A 12,352-nucleotide genomic window follows, 5' to 3' on the forward strand; every position below is an offset into this window, starting at 1 on the left:
CAGCATTTGAGGTGCAGAATCTTAGAATAATAGAACATAAATACTCGAGAATCTTCAACTACTAGAAACATAGAACTTTAAAACCAGGTAATATTCCCATCCCAGACTCTGGGAGATGCCCCAGAATAACAGACACTGAGGCTGCTGGGAAATATGACAGAGGCCAGTGGTGCTCAGAGTCTGGGTGGGGACACAGGATCTCCAGGGGATCTGTTCTCAGCCCCTGGTCCAGCCCGAAGGGTAGCTCAGAAGGGCCTAAGGGCGTGGAGAGCACAGGAGGGCTGCTGGCTGAATGGGATCCTACAGCCACAAAGCTATACGGGCCCAGCTGACCTGCTAGGGAGCCCCTAAGAGACCATCTTTACTCTATGGGCTCTGCAGAGCCATGTGCCAGGAGCCCGGCGGCTTGACAGGACCTTAGAAACTGGCTAATGGTAGACAGGGAGACTGAGGCCTGAGAGAGGTGAGGCCTGCCCTGGTTCACTTCTAGAAAGACGTCTGGGTGGCCACCTGAGCTCTGAGGTCACAGACACATGGACAGAGCCAAAGGCAGGGAAGCAGAGCTCCTGCCCCTCCCATGCCGATATGGCCTCCCCCATCCCCCGTCTCACAGTCTTCTCTGTGGAGACTATTAGTCCCCTCCCCGCTGGCAGGGAACGCTAAGCACTGGCCATGGGAGAAACCTGAGCTGTCATCCAGTCATCCTCCGTCTGTCTGCTCCTGGCCTTCTTTCACTACCTGAGAGCTCCTCGGGGCAAGGGCTGTGGGATACACCCCTCCGTCCTCCTGTAAAAGTGCTCATGTACTGCCCCATAGGCAGGGAGCCATTTAAAGGAGACACCAATGAACCTGCCAGAGCTAGCAGACTTTGTCCAGTCTTCTGCATATTGTGCAGACAGGGAGACTGAGGCCAGAGACCTTCTCTGGGTCACGCAATCTTTATATAATATACCACTATCTCCTGGATACCAGTAAAAGCTGCATTTACTTCTAGGAGGGTATTTAGAGGACCCCTGAGCCTGGGAGGGGGTGCTTGAAGGGACTTCAGAAATAGTCCCCCACTTCACTTTCTCCCCTTGCCTGTTCCTACTCCCCATGGAAGATACACATCCCACGTATGAGGACCTGGACTTTCTGGCTGCCAATTTTGTCTAATTGGGCCCTTCCTCCTGGTCCATCCCCCTCCCCATCAGTGGCCTGAGTGGGCTGGGCCAGCCCAAGAAACTGCAAGCAGACCCAGCCTAGGCAGCCTCAGGAGGCGGGGAACAGTTCCTCCCACATCAATATTTATTGCCTGAATGCTGCTGGAAGCAGATCATCATGTTCTCAGCCTTTGGTTCTTTTTTAAGAACCTCTCACCGCCTTCCCTCCTCACTCTCCATCCCCGATGTGCTGAGAGAATGAATCCAGACAGCCAGACAGGTTCACAGCGAGGGAGCCAGGGTTTCAAGTCATCACAGAGACACAGCTCTAAAGATCTGAATCTCTGCATCACAGCAGCTTCGACTCAAGGAATAGTGCATTCTCAGAATCCGAGGCACACAGAATACTGCTCCAGGAATCTAAACTCAGCATCGTACACAACAGAACAGAATGGGGAAGTGACTTGCTCAAGGTCACATGACTGACATATGACTGAGCCCAGCATAGCCGAGGCTCACCCTTGTTTCTTCCACCTCTTCCACCCCGTGGCTCAAGTGGCACTTCTCCTCTGATCAAATTCAGAACAGAGAAGTGCCACTTCTCTGTGGCAAGACCCAGCTTGGAGATTACCCATAACCGGCAACCCAGTCTCTTCCCTTCCTTCCTCTGTGATCACCCTTGCTTCTAAGAATTCCCCAAGTTCCAGGAATTTCTTCTCATTCATATTTTGGCATGAGCTAAGCAGAACCAGGAAGGACCATCTGTGGTTCCAAGCTGTCTTCTTCCCCTGAAACTGGTCTCTCTCCAACGCCTGCCTCGCCCGCCTCTGAGCCAGCATCAGCCCTTCGCTGTCTCTGGGATGCCCGTCCCATAGTAGAGCAAGATCCAGGTCTGTGTGGTCCCCCTCCTGCGTGGTTCTTTGGGCTCATCCCCACGCCCTGCCTTACTGCCAATGCACTGGTTCCTGCCTGGACCAACACCACAGCTGTCACATCAATCTCCCTGCCCCCAGCTGCTCTCTGCACACTCCCTTGTCCCTTCCAATCCCTTCTGTACTTAGCACCTGGTGCTAAAGCCATGGGACTCCCTCCAGGGCTACACACTGCTCTTGAAGCTGGCAGGCAAGACTTTTCCTGTTCTGGCCCCTGCTGGCTGTCCCAACATCAGTTTTCTTTGGTCCCCCCAGCCCCATGTATATAGCCTCTGCTGCAGCAGGGGGTGGGAGATGGGCTGGTGAAGGCAGCCAGGTGTGGTGTCAGAATGACTTGGGGTCAAGTCCCAGCTTTTCCAGGCAGACACATTTTCAGCCCTTCCTCTTAGGCCTAAATTTTCTTGCTCTAAGGATGAGGCACTATCTCACATTACAGCAAACATATTCAAATGCACCAACCTGCAACATTAAATTGAATTATTCTTGCTGCAAAATATTTGATAGGATTTTTATAAATCGTCCCTTTGAAATTGAATTACTTAGCAACAACTAACTTCCTTAATTTATGATTGTTTGTGATTTCTCAAAATCCTGGCACAGAGGTCCTAAAACTCTTGTAAATAAGGGTGTTAGGAGAATCTTTTGATCTAATATTTAGTCTTTGATCCCGGTTCCTGACACAGAGCTCCTAAGATCTTTGTAATTTCCCGAGTGGTAAGAGCATCTGACACTGAGCCCCGAAATCCCTTGGAATTTCCTGGTGATAGGAACGTCTTTTGTTTTAATGAGCTGACTCTGGTGGGCTCCTGGGTGAGGGCTGGTCACCAGAAAGACCAAACCATGATTGGAAGCTTGGAACTTTCAGCCCACCACTGCCCCCTAATTCTGCAGAGAGGAGCCACTGCCCCCTAATTCTGCAGAGAGGAGGGAGAGGCTACAAGGGAGTTAATAATCAACCATGCCTACGTGATGAAGCCTTCATAAAAAATCCCAGTAGTATAGGGTTCAGGGAGCTTCTAGGTTGGTGAACACAGCCAGGTGGGCGATGTACCCAACTCCACAGGGACAGAGCTCCTGCGCTCGGCACCCTCCCAGACCTCGCCCTATGTATCTCTTTATCTGGCTGTTCATCTGTATCATTTACCATATCCTTTATTATGTAATAAACCGGTACACATAAGTCAGTGTTTTCCTGATTTCTGTTAGCCACTCCAGCAAACAATCAAATCCACAGAAATATTGCGTGGGGACAGGTAAAGGTAAAACGGGAGTATTTTTCCCTTATACTCCCAGACTTGGGGAAAAAAGAAAGTCTAATGCACAAATTTTCAGAATGTAATGAAATGTGTAGGAGAATTAAAGAAAAGTTAATGAAGCTGACGCTAATGACATACAATTGAGCTTCTATAAGACATTTCTATTTTGTCTTCTTTTGTATTTTAGAGGCAATTTATTGTTTTTCGGGCCTCGTGTTTTTGTGGGTCCCTGGAAAACTTAGAGGTCCCTAGCCCAGAATCATCTCTCCTGCCCAGTAGCCTCACATGGTCCTGCCTTCTCCTACCACCTGTGACCTTGAGCACATCCTTGCACCTTCTGGGCCTCAGTGTTGTCCTCTGAGGAAAGACCATGAGCCGAGCAGAAGAATTCAGTGAAATACCCCTGCGGTACCTCGCCAGTTATTACTTATCTTAACAACTTATCTGTCTCTTAAAGAGACTCCGTCCTCAGAGTCTAGGCTGTGCCTGGTTTAAGTAAGGGTGGAGACCATGTGCTGAGCCCCAGGGTCCAGCCTGACGCCTGGCCCCAGGGAGGCACTCAGTACATGTCTGTCCCCTCACTGTCCCTGAAAAGGCCAGGTTCATTTCTATAGCCAAATCCTTTGCCCAGACTGTTTCCACACCGAGAATGCCCCTCCCTTTCCTTTCCATGCTTCCGCACGTCCTTCATTGTCCTGTTCAACTCCCCTCTCTTTAGAGAAGCCTTCCCAGACCCTCCTGCAAACCCTCCACCTCTTCCCAGTTCTCAACATTGCCATAGCACATTCAGAATCTACCAAACGCTTTAAGCAACAAGCAGAGAGGCGGTAGGGTAGTGGTTAGAATGAGGGGAGAAGGCTCAGACAGGACTGGGTTCTAGTTCCAGCACTGTCCTTGCTGGTCTCGTGATCTTGGGTAGGTCACTTCCATCTCTGGCCCTGGAGCTCCTCAGCTGTGGAGGGGCAGGAAATACACACTGTGCAGGGACGTTGACGAGATGGCTTTGTAAGCTGTGACGTGCGGTGCCCAGGAGGGATGGAGTTTAAAGTTATAAAAGAGGACAAGTGGGTTGGGGGTGGAGCCTGGACTAGAGTGGGGCATGCAGGGGGCTTACTTTGCTGACAGGTGGGTCTGAAACTGCCAAGACCTTTCGCCGGAAGCGAAGCTCATGCTTCTCCTTGGGCATCTCCTTGGGGAAGAAGAAGTAGGGGATGGCAGCCAGGGCCACCGTGCCAGCGGAGATGAGAAAGCCCAACCACCAGGCACCCACCCATCGGGGGTCCTTTGAGGTCAGGCTGATGCCACCTGGAAGAGAAGACCATGTGATATTAGGGTCAGGATGGGCTGTCACTGCTTGGCCACCACCCTGGGACCAGCCTCTGAGACATGAAGTGGCCTGTGCTGGGAGTCAGGAGATCTGGGTTCCAGTTGTGCCTCTGCCTGTTAGTATATCCTGTGTGAACTTGGGCAAGTCCCTGACCCTTCCTGGGCCTCAACTTTTTCAACTATTAAGGCAATGTGTGTCGTGGTCAAGGTCATGGACTTTGGAAATGGACCGCTTGGTCTGAATTCCATTACTAACATAACTTTGGGCAAGTTACTTAACCTCTTGGTGCCTCGGTTTCCTCCTCTGTAAAGTACAGATATTAGTAGCACTTACATCATAGGGCTGATGTGAGAATCATAGAAACTAATACGTGTAAAGCATTTAGAATAGTGCTGGCACATAGAATGTCTACATGGGTGTTTTCTCTTTGCTTACTGTTACTACTGTGATTATTATTACGAAACTGATGGCTAGGATGACTCTTGTGGTTCTCAGACCTGCACGATGATTAAAATCACAAGGGATGCTTGTCAAAAAAACCTGGCCTTACCCATGACCAGCTTAGAACTGCCACAGGATGGGGTGGGAAGGTGACCAAGGAATCTGTGCCTTTAACAAGTTCCCCACCTACTGTATAGCACAGGAAGAAAAAAAAAAAAAAGAAGGTACAATCTGTTTGCAGGACATATATTAAGTTAATCTTAAAAATGCCTTCCAATATACATTAGGTGTAGACAAATACTGTTTGATTCCACTTATACTAGGTACCTAGAAAAGTCAAATTCATAGAGTCAGAAAGTACTTTGGTAGATGCCAGGGGCTGGGGGGTAGGGGTGAGGGTGGGAGTGGGAGGTGGGGAGGGGGAATGGGGAGTCAGTGTTTAATGGGGACAGAGTCTCAGTTTAGGAAGGTGAAAAATTCGGGAGATGGAGGATGGTGAGAGTTGCATAACAATGTGAATGTACTTAATGCCACTGAACTGCACAGTTAAATATGGTTAAAATAGTATGTTTTATATTATGTGACTTTTACCACAATAAAAAAAAATTTTTTTTTAAATTCCCCAGGTGATTTTGATCCCCCTCCAGGTGTAATTAGGACAAGATTATCCCAGGTGTACTTCCTGACTGGAGTGCCCACCTCTCCCATCAGACCTCTTGACCCCAAGGCTGAGTTGGGTACCTCCTCCTTCAACTGCCACAGCGTCTGCAAACACTTTCTAACAATACAGATGCATGATGACACCAACCCCATGAGTGGGGCTGATTCCCAGGTGCTTGATCCTGAGCTCCTCCTGGACAGGAGCCAGAGTACACAGTCAGCACTCAGCAAATGCATCTGTAAAACTAGGGGCAAAGTTGGCTTCTGCACTGATTCCCTCCTCCACGTATTACTCCCCTGGCTTCTGTGCCAGGCTGGTGGGAACTCACACACATATTTCAGATCTGCTTCTCACATACCAGTCTGTGCCTGCAGTGGATACGACCCGCCCAACCCATGCAATCCCCCAGAGAGAAAGAAGGACTAAGGAGGTGGCACATTGGTCCACAGGAATGCCACACCTGCCTGTGAAGGTGGCATAGCTGCCAGGATGATGTCAACAGAGCCAGAAACATACCCCCATCCCCTGAGCTGAGGTGCGTCTGGGAAACTGACTCCTGATTCCCAAGACTGCTCCATTGAGGGAGAGAGGAGTTACAACCAGAGTCCACATTTGGCTCCTGGTCCAGCTTTCTAGAAGGAAGGGAGGTGGGGCAGGGTTTTCCCTAGTGACTCTTGTTCAGAGCTGCCCAGACCTGTCCTGACTGGAGGCACCCTTGGGCAAAAGCCAGAGAACAAGAAACAGAATCTCCCTGTCCATCTACCTGTATATGTGTCACCTGAGGCTTCTAGGGCTTGCTGGAAAATCTCCAGGTGACGGATGGGACATCTGAGCAGCAGGAGGCAGAAGGCAGAGCTGGGGGCTCAGAGCTACTTGGTGTGGCCAGCAGGCAGCTGAGATGCCGCAGTGACCTGTTCTAAAAAAATTCCACTCCCACTCCTCATAGAGCGCCAGAGCTCTGGGATCCCCAACACTCCTCCCTCCTGGCTGCCTTCGGACCCAGCTTCAGTTCCACTCCTTGGCCCACCCTGACCACTACCTGGATCAGAGACCGCTATTCCCCAAACGGTGCCCTCAGCACAGGTTGTCAGGCTCTGAGGTGATCAGAGCTGGAAGGGTCCTTAGAGGTCACCCAGTGGATTTCCCATCTGAGATGGCCAATGTAGCTGAGTCCTGCTCCAAAGTTCTCTCCAGCATGCCAGTGTCCTCTCTGTGTCCTGAGGCTTGTCCCCCGACAGATGGGAGTGCCCCACAGGCCAAGAAGAGTACGTGACCCTGTCTGCTCCACAGCGTATCTGAGCAGGGGGCTGGGGGCCCGGGGGAGCTCAGGGGTGGAACTAGGTGAAGACACGCAACAATAGTGACAACAACTATAACTCTCCATCTGACGCCTCCTTATAGCTCATCGCCACATTCTCACTGCATTCTGATTACAGCTTTGGGAGGTGGGCGGGACAGAGAGCATCTCAAAGATGGGAAAGCTGAGGCTCAGAGAGGTTAAGAGGCATGTCCAAGGTCATGGGGTTGCTGGGATTTGAACCTGGGTCCCCTGGCTCAGTGTCTCCTATGAGACCAGTGGTCAGTCAGCTGTGTCTATGTGCCCCTGGGGGCAGCTGTGTGCTCTGAGGCTTACCTTCTGGCATTCGATCAATGTCCACGTAAAGGCGCAGCATGAGGCTGCCCAGCCCATAGGCCATGCCTGGCCCCATCATGGTCACTGCAAACAGGATCCCTGCAACAGGAAGCCTAGGTTAGACCCCTCTAGCCCGGCTTCCCTCTGCAGGTTAGTGCCTGCCCAGCCTCCAGCAGGCAAGAGCAGCCCATCTCCCCCGGTCAGGGCCGGGGAGCTCTCCAAGGCTTCTCCGGACCTTTACCAGCCACATGGGGCAGAGGTCAGGGACTCATACTTAGCCCGACCTGGGCCGGGCCCTCCCTCAGAGCCCGAGGGGTGGGACAGGTCCTCACCGAGGTAGAGGGGTGAGTTGCTGTGGTGGGCGAAGTCATCAATGTAGGAGATGCCAAAGGGCTGAATGGGCACCCCGCCCACGCCGAGCAGGGTCTGGGCCGTGAACATTATCCCCACCACCGCCAGATGCTGGACCTCTGTGTAGCCTGAGCAGCTGCTGTTGGATGGGGCCGGGGCTGAGGCTGGGGCCTCAGTGGTGGGCAGGCACAGGGAGGCCTCAAAGTCCTGTGGCATGTCTGCTGAGAGATGATAAAAAATATTAGGACAATACCTAAGACTTATATAGCACTTACTGATGCAAGGTACTGTTCTAAATGCCCTGTTTATAAGTCATCTGACCCCTACAACAAACCCACGGAAGAGGTGCTCTCATTACTCCCATTTTACAGATGAGAAAACTGATGCTCAGACAGCAACTAGCAAGGGTTAGAGTCAGGATTGGAACCCAGGCAGTCCAGCTTTGAGTTCATGCTCTTAAACCGCCCTATGTCACCTCTCTGAGCAGAGATATGTAGAAGTGCCATGGCAACAGTGGCTCTTAGGTTGGAGGGGTGGGGCGGTCAAAGGAGGTGGAGTTTGAACTGGGTGGAGAAGAACAAACAAGATTTTCCAGAAAGGGAAGGTGGGGGAGGGGGGTGTTCCAGAAAGAGGTCACAGCACATGCAAAACCAGGAGCTTGAGAAGTTCAGCATGGCTGGCTCACAGAGTGTAAAGGTCGAGGCCAGGGCTGAAGGCAGGGCCAGGCAAGAGAGGGGACGCTGGGCCTGGGCTGTGGAGGGCTCTAGTGCCCTTGACCTTCATTATGGGGAGGCTCGGTGTCAGCTCGGGACACAGATGCAGAGTGCAATAAAGGGAAATTTCTTAAATTAGTACCAGACATTTGTTTCCTGTAGCTCACCAATATTTGCTGAGCAAACTTAAGAAGACCCTCATACTATTATTATCCTGAATGCGGGTGTAGAAGTGGCCTTCTCTCTGCGGCTGGCCCAGCCCTTTCTGGGAGCTCTGAGCCATGTCCACCCAGCCCAGAGAGCCACTCTTTAGGGCTGGAAAAAGCCATGTGAACCAAGGTCAAGGACCTGGACCCTCAACCAAGACTGCCTGGGTTGAAGACGGTGAGACTTTGGCAGAGAGGCCCTCAGCCCCTCTGGGCTCGGTTTCGTCATCTGTTGAACAAGCCCCCTAGGATGGAAGTTCTACACAAATATGGAATTCAGAAGCAGAATAATTCAGTAGTTCAGAGCAGAGGCTCTAGGGCCAGGCTACCAGGGCACGTCTACTAGCTGTGGGCCTTGGGGAAGTACCTCCTTCTCTGAGCCTGTTTCCTCACTTATAAAATAGGATAATGATAACACCTGCTCAAAGGGTTGTAAGCATTAGGAGTGGTGATTGGTGCCTGTGCACAGTGCCTACTAGACACTAGATATGAGGATTATTATGGGGATCTTTAATAAGATCTTTTTTTTTCCACCCCTGGGTCCCCAGTACCTAGCAGAGGGCCTGGCACATAAATACTAATGATAAGTAATTCATTAATGAGGAGGAACGAGTGAATGAAATAGCCTTGTATGTCAGAGCAGCGTGGGTGCTTGGTGGTCACCAAGTCTGGCCCACCCATTGGACAGATGTGGAGACTGAGGCTCAGGCAGGAGAAGCGGTTTGCTTGGGGTTTCATGGGGAGCAGAAGGGTGTTGTATGGCAGTGAGGATGAAGACTGTGTGTGACCCTGCACAGGAAAATCTCTGTTAAAGTGAAGATTCTGGACGGAGGAATGTAAGGAAGTGTAACTTTTCAGCATCCTAGTCAGGCCTCTTGACGGTTCTCCACTCAGGCCTAGATAACCACTCTGCTTTCTTCCTGGACTTTCCCCACTTCCCAGCCATTGCCTGTGAGGTTCCCTCCACCTGAAATGCCCACCTTCTCTCAACTGCCACCTCCTCCAGCTCACTCCAGCCTCCAGTATCCTTCCCTTGCTCAGGGCTCTACCGGCTCCCCCTGGCTGTCTGGTGCTGGACGCTCTGGCCTGTGGCAGAGCTGCCCACGCTCACGCCAACCCACGCTCCCTCGCAGCTTCTCGGGGCTGGTTGTACCTGCTCCATCTTTCCACCCCTGGGCCTGGCACAGAGTAGGAGCTTCGGGGTCTGAGCTGATGGGAGGACAAGGGAGGAAGGATGCTTTCTGACAGCGCTCCTCCCCTGGGAAGCCTTCCATGATGGAGGCTGGGCCGTGGGCTCCTTCCCTGGGCTCCTTCAGTCCTGTTCTTCCTTCCTCACACAATTGATACAATGAGTGAGGAAAAGGGAGGTATTGTTTGTCTGTTTCCTCTCCCAGACTGAGAGCTCCCAGTAGGCAAGGACTCAGTCCCCTGAGAGGGTCCAGCACAAAGTAGGCAGCGCTAAGGGTTTCTTGGGTGGACCACCAGATGGATTGTTGAGGGGTTGGTGGATGGATGGGTGGATGGGTAGATGGGTAGGTGATTGGATGGATAGATGGGTGAATGGGTGGAAAGGTGGATAGGACAGGGAAGGCTGCTTGAGTCATTCTCCAAGGGACAGGCATCCATCTGTCAAGTTGACTCTCAACAAAATCCCACTGGGCTCAACAGGGGCTTCACTATTCCTGTCCAAAATTCTTTCATGGTTTTATTTGTTCATTCACTCATTCATTCTTTCTTTCATCAATGTCTTGGCTTCTTGTGAGGATTAAATGCATCAAGACACATAAAGTGCTTAGAACAGTGGTGCCTAGTAAGTGGTGTGTGATACTGTTATTATTATATACAAATTATTATATATTATATATTATATATTATATATTATTATCCATAAGTATTTCCTGAGGACCCACACAGGCCAGGCCCTAAAGTGGGCTGCATTGTAAACCCACCCCCATCTCAAAAATAAAAGCAGTGACATACAAACAGGCCCTCACCAAGAGATGCCCAGAGGGCCTCACCTCTCTGCCCCAGGACTACCCACTACCCCACTGCCCAGGGCTGCCAGAGGGACCCGCCCGGGCTGCAGCTGAAGGAGGCAGTGGGTGGGGGGCGGGGAGGAGTAGGTGTTCTGGGAAGCTGGGTCCATCCTAACCTCTGGAGGCCTGGGGATGGGCCATGTGCACAGTAATGCGGCAGCTCAGGTACACCCTCAGCCCAGCCCCTCCTGCTCTTACCGGGGCTGGTGTGGTCGTAGTGGTACGGCTCTGAGATGAAGTGGGGGACAGTCATGAGCACGCCCGCCAGGGTCACAAGGATAGCTCCATAGCCGATCAGGCGGGGCCGATGTACCCGGCTGCCAAAATAGCTCACAAACACGATCAGGGCTGTGTTCCCCACCTGCAAAGGGATGAGAGGACCCATTAAAGTGGAGCAGAGGGCCGGCCTTGTCGCTCTCGCCAATCTCAGTGTTCCCTTCTGTAGAATGGACTAGCTGGTTGAATAAGAATCATTTGGGTCCGTCTTAAAAATACAGATTCTGGGTCCTCCTAGGAAGGGCCCTAGTGTCCCATTAGAGGAGAGAAATAAGAGCAGCGTGGACAGGGCTAGAAGTTCCATTTTATTCTAGAATGTGGGTTGGGCCCCGTGTTAGAACTTCTGGGAAGTCATGAATGAGAAACAAATAAAGTCTAAAGCCAGAGGACTAAGGCTTGGATTTTGAGCCTTAGAATCAAAACCCTAGGATGTGGGTGCTGGAGGGGACGTAAGAGTTTGCAGGGAAGGGCGGCTCTGCTGTCAGAAGCTGGGTGTGCACTCCACTCTGTGGCTTACTGGTTGGTGACCGCGGGTGAGGTACTTACCCCTTACCTCCTTGCCGATGGAGGGGGGCGGTATCAGCAGAAGGTCAGTGGGAGGACTGATCCTGGGAAGGACAGTCACTCCATTCCATAGATGGGACACTGAGGCCTAGAGTCAGGGAGTGACTTGCCCAAGACCCAGGTAATGACGTTCTCTTCCCACCTCTGAGATCTGAGGGTGGAGTGCTAAGGAGCACCTGGGGACGCGGTGTAGACCACAGGCCTTGGGTTGGGAGGAATGTGACACATCACCCAAGGGAGAGAGAATTTCACAGAAATCTACTGGGGGTCAGGGAGAAAGAGAGTGTTCTCGGGACTGCAGCCCTTTCTGAGGGTGAAAACATCTGGTGGGGAAGGGGTTGGGCACAGCTGGACTCTGATCTCCCAATCCACCCAAAGCGGATTGTCCACTCCTGGCTGTCTGGCTGTCATCCCGGAGGCAGAGGCCTGTGGATCCCGGGGCAACTCCACGCCACGGAGTCATCCCCTCCCCCAACCACGCCAAGGTCCCAAAGTTCTGCCTTTGATCTAATTTAAACCTCTCTCACTACTGTTGAATTGGCTTCCTCTGATTCCTTCCTGGGGCGGACAATAGCCGGGTGCCTGTAAAGGTGAAGGAACCAAAAGGAGAATGGGGGGACATGGGGACCCTGGCTAGCTCTAAAATCCTCCACGTCCCCCAACAGAGGGCCCCCCAAAGGCGGGATAGGAAGGAGCTAAGATGGGGCTGCATGTGGCACTGGGGGGGAAGGGTTTATGTTGGGGCAGTGAGGGAGGGGGAGGAGGGGTGTGAGTCTCCCTCAATGTCCCCCCCTGTGGCTGTGCCGGGGCCGGT

The 12,352-nt window shown here is 52.0% G+C and overlaps 1 protein-coding gene across 6 annotated transcripts in view; it reads right to left on the reverse strand.

The window, feature by feature from the left end:
- The window catches only part of SLCO2B1 (solute carrier organic anion transporter family member 2B1), a 53,162-nt gene that overhangs the window by 25,393 nt on the left and 15,417 nt on the right, over positions 1-12,352 (reverse strand). For 5 of the 6 annotated variants that reach the window (XM_036859782.1, XM_036859777.1, XM_036859781.1 and 2 more), the window contains 4 exons: positions 10,897-11,059; positions 7,725-7,964; positions 7,393-7,491; positions 4,445-4,635 (listed from right to left, as the gene is read on the reverse strand). In XM_036859782.1, the coding sequence (XP_036715677.1) occupies positions 4,445-4,635; positions 7,393-7,491; positions 7,725-7,964; positions 10,897-11,059 (693 nt within the window). The remainder of the gene's footprint in view (positions 1-4,444; positions 4,636-7,392; positions 7,492-7,724; positions 7,965-10,896; positions 11,060-12,352) is intronic. The other variant, XM_036859778.1, reaches the window with a different exon arrangement.

Source organism: Balaenoptera musculus, chromosome 8 (genome assembly GCF_009873245.2).
Source record: "Balaenoptera musculus isolate JJ_BM4_2016_0621 chromosome 8, mBalMus1.pri.v3, whole genome shotgun sequence".
Classification (NCBI taxonomy): domain Eukaryota; kingdom Metazoa; phylum Chordata; class Mammalia; order Artiodactyla; family Balaenopteridae; genus Balaenoptera; species Balaenoptera musculus.